Consider the following 18,496-nt stretch of genomic DNA (forward strand, 5'->3'; position numbering starts at 1 on the left):
ACCTGCAGAGACACCCGCACAACTCGTGCTGAAGCGGCAGGATCATGACAAGGAGTCAAAAGATAGACTTTTATTTTTCTCCTCCTTTCGGACTTCAAACGGTAGCTTTCGTAATAATCTGAGCATTGTTGAGATTTCATGCTACAGTAATTTGCTTTGATGACACTCGCCATTGTTGCTTTTTGCCTACAGTGAGAAAAATAACGTGATTCGTGACGTCATTTCCGTAAACAACTTGCATCTCCATTTGCTAAAAGCCACCCTGACATCTGACATAGAATGATCACAGAGTAACTAATTAGCTAGGCAATGCACGAAATCAAAGTGAACATGTTTGCATTCCCATACAACACACACCATTATAAACATCAAAGATTGGGCTCGTGCATCACAACAAACTTACAGCCAATGCTTTCTGAAGGCTAGCATACGCAAAATGATGGACAACACGACGATGAACTACATGTTCGGTCTGTGGCTGCTAGCTGACACAATGGAAGTTCAATCTTCTCTGTAAGTGAGTAAGCATGAACGAATGACTGCTGTCACTTAGAGGTCGGATGCGGAATTACATTAAAGCATTAGATTAACAAGGCTGTGTACAAATGTAACTGATTAACATTTGAAAACGATAATAAAATATGCAAAACAGAAGAATACTTCGTGAAATCTTGCATGGCAGAACAAACTTGGTTGCCACTAATTTGGAAAATGCCTTCACAGGGCTTCTTTGTGTTTTTGCTACTTTTCTTTTTTTTTTTTATTTTTTACAAGTAAATATGTAATTGCACTCCGTAGTTGAAAGGTGAAAATTCCTTGTGACAAATACGGATGCCTTTCATACAGCGTCTCGTTGTTTTCCTTTTTTTCAACACTTTTTTAAACAAACAAACATCACAAGTAAAACCAAACAACATTGGCTCAATACATCACATTGAAATTAACGGGTAAAAAAAGTTACATAACCACTTATGTTGTTTTTTTTTTTCACACCAGCAACCCCCTTCTCTCAATCTCACCTTAAACCTCACCCCACCCCCACCCATGCTCCTGCAACTTTTTTTTCCAATAGCCCCCCTTTCGTCCCTCCTTACCTCTTAATGTTGGCTTTTTCCTCCAATCCTACCTGTAAAGTCAAAGATAGGAGCGACGTGTCGCCATTTTCATCTATAAAATTTGGAATACATCTTCGTCACCATATTACTCTGGTTCCTTTCCCTTCCCAAAGTTGGCAACTTTGTATTTTCAAAGTCAATTTTCAACGTGGCCATGCTGTGAAAAAAATGCCATCACGAAATGTAATCATTGTTTCCTGCTATTTCTACATCTAGTATTTTCACTCTTGAACCCAACTACGTGTCTGAGTATTTTTTGAGTACATTGTTCTGCCTTCACAAAATGTAATCATTGTGTCCACCCCCCCACCCCATCGACATTTGTGTGTTCTTTTAACATTTTTCCTCATATAGTCAGCTCATTTCAAATCATCATTGACTTCATATTGGCCTCCTAAACAATGTTTCATGCAGTTTTTTAAAGCCTCAAATAGTCATAATGTTGATTTAACATTTAACAAAAGCTAAACTTTGTCCATAGTCTGTTTCCTCCATACACTTTTTAATCTGTTTGCAGATAAGTGCAATGATGTTTTAAATCATTATGAAACATTTTTCCCAATTTTGTCAATTTTTCTCTTTTTTCCTTTGATTTATAAAACGCGTTCCATTGTCACTATAAATTGCTTTTCGAATGCAATAGCATGGTATTATGTCATTACATAAAACATTTGCTACTGGTAGAGCATCACAGTGTTTTGTTGGAAATAACTATCCATTTAGAGAATGCTTCTGTAATGGCCAAACAGTATATCTTTCCTTCACTTCGATCTAATTCAATAAAATCTATATATTTTATGAAAGTGATAAGTAGGTGCCAGAAACCTCCCCCTTTTTGGTCTAAGCCTAGTGGGTTATGTTTAGCAGAGATCAAACATGCTTTACAAAAAAAAAATTATAAATTGTATAATGTATCTACTCTTCATTTCCCTCCTGTTTGAGACGTAAAAAAAAACAAGGCTCAAAATGGCCTCCCATTCATGTTTTTTTGTAAACTGTTTTTTTTTTTCCTGTGCTAACAAACTCCATCTTTTTTTATTTTTATTGCACCTTGTGGTACTAAGTTGAGGTCATAAATTGACCTTTACAACCATCTAGATAAGGTGCTTGCAGATGTCTGGCAAGGCTCCTGCCATGATTGACACTAAAACTTTGACAACGGGCTTTTCCTGCTCCATCAGTTTATTTCAACAATGATGTCACTCTTAAGTCTATCTCATATATTATTCAAATAATTTTTCCCTTTTTAGTATGCAGGATGTGTAAACCCATGTGTGTAATAATATTGTTGTGTCAATCTCACTCCGAGCGAGAATCTCAGCATCTTAATTTCTGCTGTTTATACCATGCATTTCCTTAGCTGAGCCATTTACAAATAACCCTCCTCCTCTTTCTAAAGGCTGATCTCTCAGGCCACTCCAGCTTTTGGCTCACATTTCTATTAACTTTTGACAATCATGATTTGCACCCTCCTCATGACGTAGCCGTGTTATTTTAATGAAGAATCAGAGGATGGAACAAAACTATGGTGGTACTTGTTTTTACAGGAATAGAAGTCACAATAACTGCTCTTACACACTGGGGTAATGCAGATGCTACGCTGAGTCTCTATGTTGTTGCACCAAAACTGAGGTCATAAAATGACCTTTAGAATCGACTATCTGCATAAAGGATTTGCTAAAGTTTGACACTAATTCCTTTCTTATCTCACAGAAAGCTTTTTCTGATTCTTCTGTTCATTTTAACAATTATGTCATTTTGAGGTCTTCCACATACATTAATACGGCCAAATGTGCAGTTATCGTTGCATAATTTGTTTGTGGTTTTGGTGCATTGAGTAAAACTATTTTTTTTATTCATCTAAAATTGTTCTTCCTGCACTATAGTTGTGTTCTAAGTTCTTAACTTGTTTACAAATTTGCAGTTTGTTCTTGCTAACTTTGTCTCCCTCCTGTGCTAAATGTTATAACAATGGTATTGTTTCACTTTTGCAAGTTTCCTTTGGGGTGATGTAAGCAAAACATCATCTAAATAAAGTAGTATTTGCGTGCCACTTGATAGTTCAAATATGGACATACTGGCTGTCATAACTTGTGAATAAATTGTTGGCCTTCCACAGTACACTTAAGTTAACCTGGTAAATATGCATTTTTTTCCTTCAAATTCAACTCTATCCACTACTGTAAAAACTTTTGCATCTGGTCTTAATGAATTCTACAATGTGTATGTTTGTCTTGGACACAAGGTGCTTGCTGTGTTCACAGCAGCATTTACTGCTTGTCGGTCTTGAACCGTTCTCCAACCTCCAGATGGGGGTGCCCTTTTGTTTTTTTTATGAAAAAATAGCAGTGTTACAGGGAAAGTCTCTAAATTGCCCATAGGTGTGATTGTGACTGTTTGTCTCCATGTGCCCTGCGATTGGCTGGCAACCAGTTCAGGGTGTACTCTGCCTCCTGCAGAAAGATAGCTACAATGGGCTCCAGCAATCACATGACCCTTGTGAGAACAAGCGACTCGGAAAATGGGTGGATATACATTTTGAATTATTAGGCCAATATTTTAGCTTTTACAAATTGAATAAGCTCAAATCAGATCACCCGGCATGTGAGGACAAGAGACCTTTATTATGGGTTGACGATAGAATTATAAAAGTTGGTACACAGAATAGAAGAATGTTGTCAGTCAATCATAGTAATTACTTTCATTTTACACATTTACATTAAAAGCTTCCTGATCTTGGCTTTTCCGATCAGCACAGTTGTGTGCTTGAGCCTGATACTTACAAGAGAATCTTTGGGCACAAACTAAGCAAGAAAAAGGTTTCTCACCAGTGTGTGTTCTTGTATGTCTTCTTAAGGTACTCCTGTCAGAGAATCTTTTACCACAAATTGAGCAGGAAAAAGGTTTCTCACCAGTGTGCATTCTTGTGTGTATTTTTAAGTGTGCCTTCTGAGTGAATCTTTGACCACAAACTGTGCAGGAAAAAGGTTTCTCACCAGTGTGGATTCTTGTGTGTATTTCTAAGTGTTTCTTCTGAGTAAATCTTTGACCACATACTGCACAGGAAAAAGGCTTCTCACCAGTGTGTGTTCTTGTGTGTAGTTCTAAATGTCCCTTCCGAATAAATCTTTTACCACAAGTTGAGCAGGCAAAAGGCTTCTCTCCAATGTGTGTTCTTCTATGTCTTTTCAGGGCACTCCTGTGAGAGAATCTTTGACCGCAAACTAAGCAGCCAAACGTGTTCTCTCCGGTGTGCATTCTTGTGTGTATTTTTAAGCTTCTCTTCATGGAGAAAATTTCACCACAAACTATGCAGGAAAAAGGTTTCTCACCAGTGTGTGTTCTTGTGTGTATTTCTAAGTGTGCCTTCTGATTGAATCTTCGACCACAAAATTCGCAGGGAAAAGGTTTCTCACCAGTGTGGGTTCTTGTGTGTACTTTTAAATTTCCAGATTCAGTGAATCTTTGGCCACAAATTGAGCACGAAAAAGGCTTCTCACCAGTGTGTGTCCTTAAGTGTTTTTTTAAAGTTCCTTTTTTAGAGAATCTTTTACCACAAGTTGAGCAGACAAAAGTCTTCTCTCCACTGTGCGTTCTTGTGTGTCTTTTTATTTGTTCCTTCCGAGTGAATCTTAGACCACAAATTGAGCATGTAAAAGGCATTTTTTCTGTGTGTCTTTTCACACCATCCAACTGTTCATCATCATCATCATCATCATCATCATCATCATCATCATGACAGTCTGTTTGTAATCCTCGCCTGTGGCACTCTCCATCACTTGAGGTGTTCCTGCTTGATGGCTCCGCCCCGCGTCTTTCCTTACTTTCACCATCTTCACTCTTTAAATAAACACCAGTGGATGGAAGCTGGATGATTTCCTCTTGCTCCTCCTCTTTGATGTGAAGGAACTCTTTTTCCTCCTCTTTGATGCTTTGAGCCTCCCCACCCTCCTTTTCCTCTTTGATGTGAAGGGACACTGACTGCTGCCGCTCTGGATGAAGATTTTCACTAACATCTGCAAGACAAAAGACAAACACAAGAGTCAGATCTAATTTGTTTGCAATATTTAACTGCACACTTAAGTAGTATAAATGGGCTGTTATTATAACTCAGTAACTCACAATGGACCTTTCCAATGGCGACCTTACACTCCGACCCCTTAGCCATGTCCCACAAGCTTTCAAAATGGCGACTGAACATAATCTGTTTGAAGTCGATTCTCTATCCCATATCCACGATAATATTGGGGTATGTTTTTTGCAAAACGTGTCAGACTTTACAGAGAGGTCCCAACGATTTCCTGCAAGGATATGTACACGGAATTAAGATTTTGGACGTTGCAGGACACAATGTCAGAGTTACAGCGAAATGTTGGAGATCGATGCAAAAACGTTTGACACCTCACAAACTTTATATTGAAATCCAACAGCATAAAATTGTGGAATCGTACGGCGCATGTAAAGCAGGATGAGTACTTTTTACTTGGAAAGATCACAAGTAATATCATTGTAGTCTTTATAAGTGAGTGGTTGTATTAATTTGACTTGGCTCTTAATTGAACCCAGTGCTCTGTCTTAAAAGTCCGATGTGATACAAATACTCAGATATTTCTCTTGCATGACATCGCTCATTTACACATCACTAATTCGACTCTTTGGCATAAAACATTACACACTTCATTCAGCAGGTCAGTGATACACAAAAATAGTGAAAGTTATTCTCCTGCAAGGTATAAAGCACTAATCACAATGCAATCAAACTCAGAAGATACATCTCCCTCACTGACTTTCAAACATACAGCCTTGTGTTTGTTGACATTGTCCACATTTAATTGTGCGTGCGATCTTCCGCAAACCTTAAATCAATCGTAGACACTTTGTCAACTGTGTTTTAGGCTTTGGAAAATGAATCAACCGGCCCCCTTGTAACCTAGCCAGATATCTTTCATCAGAATTGCAGGTTTCCCGAGCGCATCTGAGGACCATTTTCTTCGTAACATTAACTTTTCCAAGTGCACACTACTGACAACCAGCACAGCTTGTTGGACAATACAACGAGGAGGCCCTGTAAAACCAGGGAACAAGACAATGCAGCTATCTGATTGGCTATTATTGTACGAGTGATTGACAGGTCGTAAGGTCCATTGCAGCAGATTGACACCGATAAAGTGACTTATGTAGTGATGGAGGACAAATAGGCTCGGTTTTAGCCACCAGTAAAAAAAAAAAAAAAAAAAAAAAAATTCAACACTGAATCACTTTGGTCATTTGTGAATTGCACCTGAAAACTTGCCACCTTTTCATCCCCAAAATCAAGTCGTTTTGTGGAGCATCAGTGGCAGAAGTGGAGACCAAATTCACTGCATAGCTGGAGTGGAAAAAGGAATTTATTCAAGTGGCAGCATTAACTCATTTTCTACAAAGTCACTGTTGGGTGGAATTTCCTCACCTCCAATTTTACCAGTTTTGAGGGGAAAGAAAAAAATCTTGCTTGCGTTTTATCACTTTGTTCAAATTGGGATGATACTTTACACTGCTATCATGTCCTGTTGCACACATTACCACAGCAGTATCCCCAAATTATGACCAATTTAATACACTGAAAAATTGTGAAAATAATTAGCACGTTATAGTAGCTTGGTTAAAATTAAGGTACACAATATTGATGGTCAAATGGCCTTGACTATCTGTGTAAGATAAGCTTACACATTTCACAGAGGCCTGTGAAATGTATCTACTCATGTGTCATAAATCTCTTTTAATTACACTGTTGCTGTGCAGGGATGTGTGTGTGTGCTGTTTGTCTATGGGAAGTTTAAGAGCTCAAGGTGACTGCAAATTTATGATAGCTGCATTCTTGTGGGTTTTTGTAACAGGAAGAACTGTGTCTACTCAGAGGACACCCGGCCTTGAGAAGATTAACTGTCTCTGTATAACAACTTTACTTGTCTTGTGAAACCTGCTCTCCCCCACCCTATGTGTGGAGCTCAATAAAATGTGTGGTTTTGGGGAGACTCGGAGAGAGTCTTACGGGCGGGCTTGGAGGATATGTTCCTCTTCCCCCGAACTTTCCCCAAACTGCAGTTTGGTAAAAAATAACTCTGCCTCTGTCTCAATCATTCTATCCCGGTGCCGTGAGCTTCTGGGTCCACATTGAGCGAGAAGTCCGTGCTTTGGACCTAACAATCTGCCATTCCTATGACCACCATGAGCTCTCCTCTCCCTTCTTGTCTCCCATCTCAACCAACACACCTAATCATTTAATAACAGTTCTTTCTTTCCTTTATCTTAAACAATTGTCTCTGTGTATCTGTTTTAGCTCTTCACACCTTCACCATTACCAAAGAAAACAACTTCCTGTTCTGTCATGGGAAGAAAAACGCATCCAAGCACAGGACCCTCAAAATCAAAGCACTCAAAACATACAGAAAAATAACAAATAACTTCCTTCCCTACTCTCCCACAAAATTATTTTGTACACAACTTGATTAAGACCTCTGGTAGTTGGAGCCACTCAAATGCCACAACAGACAATTGACAAGAGTAGATTTGAGACGAGCAAAAAAAAAAAGCCACTGACCAATAAGTTTGCCAGTAAAGTGGTACTTATGCTTTTTTTTTTTTTTTTTTTTTTCATTCTAGTGGAAAAAGATGCAGTCCTCCAGCGATGACAAGTTTGAAATGACTCGGAAAAATCGTTCGTTGCAATGACCAATGTCCAAAGTGCAAGAATCAAGAAATGGATGCAATTTAAAGTGACCAGTAGTGCAATAATTTGGGACAATGTCAATTGTGCAAATGTTGCAGATGCTCCTCAGGCACGAGTGGCCTGTGTGCATAGTTTCACTTAGAACTGGGCATTCTCCGGGCCTGTCATATAGAGCTCGTGCACGTGATGTCACCGTTTTCACGGCACCATATTGCCGGTCAAACAAGAACTGCTCAACAGTGTGGTGGACAGTGAACCGGAGGAGAATATTTACAATACCTGAGACCTGTTGTGCTGTTGGTTGTCAGAAGAGACGACACAGATATTCAGAGATCATTCTATGGAATACCAGCTGAAAAGACAAGTTTTTTTTTTTTTTTTCCCCCGTCGCAGAGGTTTACAGTGTGACCGAAATCACTTCGGTGTACGTTCCGTGGAGACGACTCCGTCCTCTTTTTTTTTTTCTCCCCCCCATTCATAGTTAATGAATGAGTATGTAAAACCACGGGTCATTTATTTAAATATTGGTATTTGTATTGAAAACTCGCTGAAAAGATCGATGGATTCTGGCGAAGGTTAATGTGTGGCTGAACGTTCACGAGCCGTCAACCTGTCACAATGTGGGATTTATTCCTGATTGAGAACAGACCCAGCAATGAAGTATTTGTACATTTCTGTGTAAATCTCAAATGACTTATTCACCAGATACACGTGTACATCCAGTTGTCCAAGACAAGCGGAAGCGAATTAACAGAGTCCAATTTCTTATCGGGGAAAACATCGACTTCGGCATTAAATACGGGTCCTCAATGCAGAGTTTATCTAATTTTTCCACGTACTTTCGTTTATTTGGACCGGAATGTCTAACGGTATTGGACAAGACTCTGGGTGTCGTGCTACAAGACATATTTTCGTGTCGTCTCCAACTGACTTAGCATTGGACAATGCTTTGTTAGACCGGCAATATGGCAACGTAAACAAAAGTCACGTGATTTTAGGACGTAGGTGCATGAGCTCTATACCAGCGACACGGGGACGGACCCAAATGCAGGACTCCAAGACGAGGACATGATATTAAGAGTGGTTTAATTCAAAATCAAGGTCATACACGGTGTAGCAGTCCAAGAAGGGAGAGGCACAGAAACGTTAGACTACAGGGGAGGTCCAAAAGCATGAAGCGAGGTCCAATGACTGAGGCAAAATTTGAGAACGCAAACAAAAACAAGACTAGGATTCAGAAGTTATCTAACCAATTTTTAGCTGCTTATCCTCATAAGGGTGACAGGAGTCCTGGAGCCTATCCCAGCTGTCATCGGGCAGGAGGAGGGGTACACCCTGAACTGGTTGCCAGCCAATCGCCGGGCACATAGAGATAAAGAGCCACACTCACAATCACACCTAGGGGCGATTTAGTGTCCAACTAATGTTGCTTGTTTTAGGGATGTGGGAGGAAACCGGAGTGAAAGAGGTGAGACCGACACTAGACTGACAGGAAGAGCTTCCAGAAGACTAGAACACTACAGCCAAGGTTTTCAGAGAGGCAGGCACGGGAGTACTTGGGGTGTCTTCTGGTAGGAAAGGGGAGAAAGAAACTTGATGGCGGAACCCCAAAATACAGGAAGTCAATCAAGGAAAGAGATTAGCAAAGAATAAATGGGACACGGAGAGGAGTAACAGAACAAAAGGTAAAGGTGACGAAGGCTAAACAAGAGGCATGTGACATGTACACCAGATTGGATACGGAAGAACGAGAAAAGGATCTCGACAGGTAGACCAGACAGGGATCGAGATGGGAAGGATGTGCAGCAAGTAAAGGTGATTAAGGATAGCGATGGAAATATGTTGACTGGTGCCAGTAGTGTGCTAAGTAGATGGAAAGAGTACTTTGAGAAGTTGATGAATGAAGAAAATGAGAGAGAAGGAAGAATTGAAGAGGCAAGCGTGAAGGACCGGGAAATGGCAATGATTAGTGGGGGGGGGGGGTTAGAAAGGCACTGAACAGAATAAAAATCTAAATACAGTCAGTCCCGATGACATACCAGTGGAGGTATGGAAGCAATTTGGTGAGGTGGGTGAGGAGTTTTTCACCAACTTATTCAACAGAATACTAGCGAGTGAAAAGATGCCTGAAGAATGGAGGAAAAGTGTTCAAGTTCCCATTTTTAAGAACAAAGGCGATGTTCAGAGCTGTGGGAACTATAGAGGAATAAAGTTGATGAGCCACACAATGACGTTACGGGGAAAGAGTAGTGGAGGCTAGACTCAGGACAGAAGTAAGTATCTGAGAGCAACAGTATGGTTTCATGCCTAGAAAGAGTACCACAGATGCATTATTTGCATGGAGGATAAAGTACAGAGAATGTCAGAAGGAGATACATTGTGTCTTTGTAGACCTACAGAAAGCCTATGCCCGAATACCAAGAGAGGAACGGTGGTACTGCATGAGCAAGTCTGGTGTGGCAGAGAACTATGTTAGAATAGTACAAGACATGTATGAGGGCAGGAGAACACTGGTGAGGTGTGCCGTTGGTGTGTCAGAAGAATTTAAGGTCGAGGTGGGACTGCATCAGGGCTCCACGCTGAGCCCCTTCCTGTTTTCGGTAGTAATGGATAGGCTGACAGATGAGGTGAGACTGGAATCCCCTTGGACCATGATGTTCGGAGATAAAAGGCAGAGGAACAATTAGAAACATGGAGGCACGCACTGAAAAGGAGAGGAAGATTAGCTGTAGTAAAACAGAATATATGTGCATGAATGAGAGGGGCGGAGGAGGAAGCGTTAAGCTCTGGGGAGAAGAGATAGCAAGCAAGACTTCAAATACTTGGGGTCAACAATACAGAGCAATGTGGTAAGGAAATGAAGAAACGGGTCCAAGCAGGGTCGAACAGTTGGCGGAAGGTGTCTGGTGTTCTCTGTGACCGAAGACTCTCCGCTGGGATGAAGGGCAAAGTCTATAAAACAGTGGTGATGATGTACAGATTAGAGACGGTGGCACTGGAGAAACAACAGGAAGCAGAACTGGAGGTGGCAGAAATGAAGATGTTGAGGTTCTCCCTTGGAGTGAGCAGGTTGGATAGGATTAGAAATGAGGTCATGAGAGGGACAGCCAAAGTTGGTTGTTTTGGAGACAAGGTTCAAGAGAGCAGACTTCGATGGTTTGGACATGTCCAGAGGCGAGAGAGAGAGAGTATATTGGAAGAAGAGTGCTAAGGATGGAGCTGCCAGTCAAAAGAGCAAGATGGAGACCAAAGAAAAGGTTGATGGATTTGGTGAGGGAGGACATGAAAACTGTGGGTGTTAGTGAGGAAGATGCATGAGATGGGCGTAGATGGAAAAAGATGACACACTGTGGCGACCCCTAATCGGGACAAGCCGAAAGGAAAAGAAGGAGGAGGAGGAGGAAACCAGAGTGCCCCGAGAAAACCCACGCAGCCAGACGGAGAACATGCAAACTCCACACAGGGAGGGCTGGGATAGGATGCATGCAACAAGTGAACCAACCTGCTCTGCGTAGGACAATTTGAGGCTGCAGACTGAAGACAACGTCCAGGAGTTGACGTTGTGGCTCCTCCTCCTTTTTTAGTCCACGAAATTCTGCCTCGTGCTCTCCAATCCTTCTTGCACACATTTTCACAACACTTTCTGTGCTACATAAGAGGGGTAAGAATACCAAGTGAAAATCAGACATCTTACTTCTATCAAGATTCAGATTTGGACATTGTGTGTGTGTTAACATTCGTGAAAATGGCAAAGCACCAAAAACTCAACAAAAGGAAACCTAAAAAGATAGAGATGAAGCTTTTTTTTCAGTCTACTCTAGAAGAGACAATTTGTGATGAAACAGACATTATTCAACAAAAGCACTTAGAATCAATCCGTCCAATTTCTGAGCAGCTTATCCTCACAAAGGTCTCAGGACTGCCGGAGACTATCGCAGTTATCTTCACACAGGAGGCAGGGTAAACCCTAAACTGGTCACATAGAAAAACATTTCACACTCACATTCACACCTATGGGCAACTTAGGGTCTTCAATTAACCTACCATACGTGTATTTAAGAATTATACCAATTGTATCGGCTGGTTTGGAATCCGCCAATAATTATCATTTTCTGTTGATCGGCCAGTCAGTTTTCATGTCGTAACTCGCTGATCTGAACAATGACACGATTGATCAGCTCTGGAAAAGACATTTGTCATCGCAGTCTTTGATAGTATACCTGAATCCAAAGCACAGTTTATTTTTATATAGTGCTATTTATTTGGCTTTAGGATCCACCAACATCCAACCCATGTCGGCTGTTGTTTTTTCATTTATAACATACTAAAAATCATGCATTTCATGACAGTTGCTCTTTAAAGTACTGCGTCAAACGACGTGGAAAACTATATAAATAATCCTATACAAAAAAACTTTTAGACTAACCTTTTAGATATACTGTGCATGATGGCGATGCAGAATAAAAGCCTTATTGCCAATTAACTACATCATTGATCAGATCTGTGAATTATGACACTAAAATTGAATAAATCATAAATTCTCAGTTTTTTTCATTTCTTTTGATTTTGTACTGTAAATATCTGACAGCCAATGTTAAAAAAAAAAGACAACATGGAAGAGACGAGGTGGCTGACAGATGACAGGTATTGTGCGAATCAGACAAGATAAATTTGCTCTTTTGCGACTGCAATGTGAGAATACTGCAATAAAATCTTGTTTTCCAATACCACCTTCGTCATTTTTTTAACATCATTGGGCATGACCCTGTCAACTCAAATGTGACTCGTAACCATGAAAATGACTACACGAGTGGATCGCTCTGACTGGATAACAAGAAGAAAATGAGAGGAAAAAAAACATGTTGGTGGTCATCGGTGCTGAGGACAGAGGACGACGTTTGTGTAAGTCTTGCCGAAGGTATGTTCACGTATTTTTAATACTCAATGACTTTCAAGCAGGCAACAAAATTTTACGTCGGCTGGCAAACTATTGTACTATTGCTATCGCTCTTTCTAGTGGTTCTATGTAAAAATGCTGCCGTTCTGTCCAGTCATGCTCTCAAGTCTCGGTATGGGGAAAAAGACGTAATCACAATGCTGTAATTTCATTACAGGAAGTTAGCACCCATTATTTCTGTCTTGTTGTAATGTTGATTTGACCTGAGGGATACAGACAAGTATATTTGAACCTTTTTGAGTAAAGGCACATATTTTACAATTGAAAAATCTCACAACACACAAGAAGATCATAAAAAGTAGATGCGTTAATTACTGTATTAATTTAATTCCATCAAATAAAAGACCATGAATTAGTTCTGTTGGCAACCTTGCCTCACTGACATGAATAAATGAACAAAAATGCATTATTTTGTGTAAATATACATGTAAGCAATTATGTCCAGAAGAGTATATAGTAAATGAACACATCATTTAAAGGTCAAGTATAATCCCTATAAACATTCTAAAATAGATATTGTAATGAAAAATTGATAACATTATTCACTTCAATGTCTATACAAAAAAATAAATGTGAGCGGAGAGCGTGTCATCCATGCGCAAAGTTGCATTAGTGTCATTCTACGACATCCAAGTGGTCGCCATATTGGCTGCATCCTCTGTCCGTGAAGTCACCCAGACATTCTCCAATGAAAACACACGGTGCGCTGTACTTTGGGAGACAAACACGCCCCTTCTGACACAGAATCTCTTTTCAAGAGAACATCACACAACCGATTGAAGTAACCGGGGCAATATTACCGTATTGTTTTGAGCCATATTCAGTTGATATGCGATCACGGCAAAAAAAACACCCCCCCGTCCAACCCACTTCCACGGCGGAGATGAGTCATCAAGGCTCATCGCAGACGGCCGGTGTAGCTCATTTTTGGCGCTGAGGTGACTTATCACGGAGCCGAGCCGTGCTGCCTTAGGGGGTTATTCATAGCCACCGCAGTAAGCGATGAACAACACTGTCGAACCTGGGCGCTTTACTGCATTGTCGTCGCACGCGGCTGAGTGAGGCATTCTCGGCTGCGTTCTTCAGAGCCACCGCCGTCCGCAAGCCTGACGCGCAGCCTTCGGCAAAGCTGTGACTGGCAAACGTGGCGCCTCAGCCGGTGTGGCTCATTTTCGGTGCCGTGGTGGGCTATAATGAAGCCGAGCCCTGCTGTTAGGGGGTTGTTCATAGCCGCCGCAGTACTCGAACAACACCGTCGAGTCGGGGTGCTTTACTCCGTTGTCGTCGCATGCGGCTGAGTGAGCCATTGTCGGCTGCTTTCTTCACAGCTGCCGCCGTCCGCGAGCCCGAAGCACACCCTTTGCTGGTGAAGCGATGCGGCAGTCCGACACGCACAGACACATTTCGTACGCGGATCTTTTGTTACGTGGTCCGTCAACAAGCCGACATTTTGGGTAACACGAACGAACAATGAGCGACCTTCCCGGAGGTAAAACTAATAGAAACAAACGAGTCCAATTTGGGGCGGTCCTGCCATGTACGTTACTTCCTGCTTCTTCTCGAAAACAAATCCCTGGAGAGGATTTTCATGGCGGGAGTTACAAAAAGCTACATACACGTCAAAATCATGTTTTGTGGTGAAAAAACGCATGGGCCCATATTGGCTTTGTTTTTTTTTTTTATTAATAACATACTAAAAATCATCCATTTCATGACAGTGGCCCTTTGATTGCTTCATCTTGTGATGGGGTCGTTTTGATTAGATTTTTTTTTTTTAAACTCGCTTATCGTGTTAAACCTAGTTTTTATGAGAAAGTATTCACAGGCACGAGGAGAACATGCAAACGCTACACGGGCAAGGAAGGGGTTTGAAACCCAGTCCTAAGAAATCTGTGGCAAACGCGCAAACTGAGTCGTCCACCGCGCCGCCAGAAAACGATAATAAAAATGAACGACTCAGACAATCGAGCACATTTTTCTCTCAGACAAAGCATAAAGAATTTATCATTACACTGGGTCATATGTGACCTCATGGGTTCTCCAGGGTTAAGCACACTTAAGTGTCAGTCTTGTCAATCCTTACCAATCGGTGGCGGAAAGAAGAAGACTTTACTTCAGGCTTGATCTCTGCTGAGAGAAGTGTTGATCACAAACGCGTCTATTTGTTAGCAAGCTAAGCTATGACGAGAAGCTTCAACGTGCACGAGATGACTCCAACCGGACGCGAAGATTGCATGAATGGTGTTTTGGTCCTTCAAAATAGTGATCAGGTGCGTCCCGCGTCGAGGATTCACAACACTCTGTCCAAATTCAGGAAAACTTAGGATAACCGATCGAGTCTCCTACCGCATGGCGAAAAAGAAAAGAAAACCTATTTCCTCTGATATCGTGCGTTACAAATATTTAAGGCAACAGATCACCACTGCTACCCCTTCAAAATAAAAGTCCACCTGTTGACTTTAGGGGGTGCTGCAGTAACAGAGAACCCCACCCAGGAAGTCAATCTACAGTTCGTCAATGTTGAACACTTGACCAAACAGATTTAAGAATTTGCGTTCCTGACCCGAACACGAATTCAAACGGCGGTGGTGAGAGAACGAAATCACCACAAGATACTAACCCAATCAACTCTTGAACCGTTATTTAAGATAAACGTTTTTTGTTTGTTTGTTTTTTGCCAGTGCATTGAAGTTTGGTGTTAGTTTAGTTGTGGGCACAGAACAGGAGCTGCCAAGTGTCAAGAATTTAATTTATCGACTACCACACTAAAAAAGAAAACAGTATCTATTGCCTGGTAATCTACGGCACATAATTTACAGTTTCATCAACATGAACCAATGACTTCAATAATAGTGACTTCTTTTCCTTTCGGCTTGTCCCGTTAGGGGTCGCCACAGCGTGTCATCTTTTGCCACCTTAGCCTATCTCCTGCGTCTTCCTCTCCAACCCCAACTGCTCTCATGTCTTCCCTCACCACATCCATAAACCTTCTCTTTGGTCTTCCTCTCGCCCTTTTGCCTGGCAGCTCCATCCTCAGCACCCTACCACCAATATACTCGCTCTCTCGCCTCTGAACATGTCCAAACCATCGAAGTCTGCTCTGTCGAACCTTGTCAGCAAAACATCCATCTTTGGCTGTCCCTCAAATGAGCTCATTTCTAATCCTATCCAAACTTCTCACTCCGAGGGAGAACCTCAACATCTTCATTTCTGCCACCTCCAGTTCTGCTTCCTGTTGTTTCTTCAGTGCCACCATCTCTAATCCGTACATCATGGCCGGCCTCACCACTGTTTTGTAAACTTTGCCCTTCATCATGTCACATAACACACCAGACACCTTTCGCCAGGTGTTCCAACCTGCTTGGACCCATTTCTTCACTTCCTTACCACACTCACCATTGCTCTGGATTGTTGACCCTAAATATTTGAAGTCGTCCACCCTCCCTATCTCTTCTCCCTGTAGCCTCACTCTTCCCCCTCCACTCTTCTCATTCACGCACATATATTCTGTTTTACTTCGGCTAATCTTCATTCCTCTCCTTTCCAGTGCATGTCTCCATCTTTCTAATTGTTCCTCTGCATGCTCCCTGCTTTCACTGCATATCACAATATCATCTGCGAACATCATGGTCCAAGGGGATTCAGTCCAGTCTAAATTTTATTGTCTCATCCTCCATCTAACATGTCAGGTTGTTCCATAGCCTGAAAATTGTGTTTAGTTCTCCTGGTAGCACTGTATTTCGGGACACATTTTATTTCAATTTGCTGTACAGAGGAAATATTCCACTGATTTCCAAATGATTGTCTGTTAGTTGGAACCCAGTCTGGATTGGTGGAATCATACACCTGCAGATGTAGGTTACCTGTTTATTTAAATTTATAACTCAACTGACAAAAAACACTTACAAGTGACAAAATGATCCGAGCAGACACGATACTGGGACAGATTAGCCATGTTTACATCTGCTCTGGACAATGCTGCCAGCTCTGTTGGAGCAGCTAACCACAGCACAGAAGTTAACCATACCTGGAGGCTGTTTGGTTTGTGCAAGTTTGAAAAAATAATGGGGTCACAGGTGCGTGGAGATACGGCCGCCAGTACACTTGTTTGTTGTTGTTGTAGCCAGGCTATCACATTGTTCAGTCGACTGCTAGTTCCAGGAACTAGCCTTAGGGCGTTTCCACAGATCCATTACGGTCAGCGTAATGGGAGCTGCTGTGCAGTTGAAGATGTGCTGCGTGTTGTAAGGGCCCTGTCCGCGTTTCGGGCAGAGGTTGACGATAGTATTGTCGCCACGTGGCATATAGCCATTGACCATGCGACTCTCCAAGCAATCGCTACACTTGTTTCCAATATGGCGCGAGGCCAAAAATCACCTGATTGTGACGTCATGTTCCAGGCCTCTATAATCAGTATGAGATTGTGATTTACTTTGACTTGATCTAAGTTCTAACGTTAGACTAGTCTGTCCATAAATCTAAATGCGAATGGTCATTTTCTCCCTTGGTACCGCGTTATCTTAAAGTTGAAAACCTTTCCCTCTACATGCTTTAGGAAAATATAGATCATCTACTGCCAACTTTCATCAATAGATTGACAAGAGATACTGCCATAAATTACGCTAGAATATAAAAATACGATTGCCGGCAGGAATGTTTGTGACAATGTATCGCTAGTTTGTTGCTACTAACGTCGATTATGTTGAACTAAACTTTCAGCATTTTCAAAACATTGGGCGTATAGACAGTTCGTGTTTATTCCTTGACAGACCAGTGCATTTAAATTTTCTTCAGATCAAGTTTGTCAGAGCAAGAATTTTAATTGATGAAAAATTTTAAATACTGTTTTATATCATCTTCTACTATGAGTTGAAATTGGAAATACTGTAAATCATTTCTGAGTTTGAAACTTTTTTCTATTTTAGTTTTGTATTTGTTTATTTTGAATTTAGTTATGTTATATTAATCTATTAACAAGAAGTTTTAAAATGATTTCCCCTAATTTAGTAATATACTGGTATTTGTTATTTTTGAATTTTCATTTGCAGTCATATTAATCTGTTAGTATGAAAAATCCTTCGAGTCATCGACATCACATCAGTATCATTGGACTAGCAGTATCATGTATGACTTATCTTCTTTATTTTTGATTCTATAATAAGTGTTTATTATAAGTGATGCACAAATTATGAACTTATTTGTTCTGATAACTCCCAAATGTTATTTAATGCATAGCCATATCCTTTCTTGTTCTTATTTTTCTAACATTTCATAACATGCAGTGAATGAATTATTTTAAAACACTTTTATCAATTTAAGAGTAAGTTTAATTTACAGGGAAGAAAATAAGTATTTGAACACTCTGTGCTATATTGCAAGTTCTCCCACTTAGAAATCATGGAGAGGTCTGAAATTTTCATCATTGGTGCATGACCACAGTGAGAGAGATAATCAAAAAAGAAAAATCCAGAAATCACAATTTATGATTTGTGCTACAGTTGCAACCTCTTTCCCTCAGTCAGAGCATTGAAGATGGGTCGTGGCTGGGTCTTTCAACATGACAATGACCCGAAACACACAGCCAGGAAAACCAAGGAGTGGCTCCGTAAGAAGCATAACAAGGTTCTGGCGTCGCCAAGCCTGTCTCCAGACCTAAACTTAATGGAAAATCTTTGGAGAGAGCTGAAACTCTGTGTTTCTCAGCTACGGCCCAGT

The 18,496-nt window shown here is 41.0% G+C and overlaps 1 protein-coding gene across 4 annotated transcripts; it reads right to left on the bottom strand.

The window, feature by feature from the left end:
- Positions 1–3,751: 3,751 nt before the first annotated feature.
- LOC133493286 (gastrula zinc finger protein XlCGF57.1-like) lies at positions 3,752–15,157 on the bottom strand. 4 transcript variants are annotated; one of them, XM_061806483.1, is made up of 5 exons: positions 15,000–15,157; positions 14,865–14,908; positions 11,327–11,467; positions 9,075–9,164; positions 3,752–5,131 (listed from the first exon to the last, which is right to left on the bottom strand). In XM_061806483.1, exons 3-5 carry the CDS (start codon positions 11,451–11,453, stop codon positions 3,822–3,824), a joined length of 1,527 nt encoding a protein of 508 aa, XP_061662467.1. In that variant the 5' UTR covers positions 11,454–11,467; positions 14,865–14,908; positions 15,000–15,157; the 3' UTR covers positions 3,752–3,821. The 4 variants fall into 4 exon arrangements, with proteins under 4 accessions (XP_061662467.1, XP_061662466.1, XP_061662468.1 ...); XM_061806482.1 differs by having other exon boundaries at positions 11,327–11,472; XM_061806484.1 differs by lacking the exon at positions 9,075–9,164 and having other exon boundaries at positions 11,327–11,472; positions 14,865–15,157.
- Positions 15,158–18,496: the final 3,339 nt, after the last annotated feature.

The sequence above is a fragment of the Syngnathoides biaculeatus genome, chromosome 20 (assembly GCF_019802595.1).
Source record: "Syngnathoides biaculeatus isolate LvHL_M chromosome 20, ASM1980259v1, whole genome shotgun sequence".
NCBI classification, from domain to species: domain Eukaryota; kingdom Metazoa; phylum Chordata; class Actinopteri; order Syngnathiformes; family Syngnathidae; genus Syngnathoides; species Syngnathoides biaculeatus.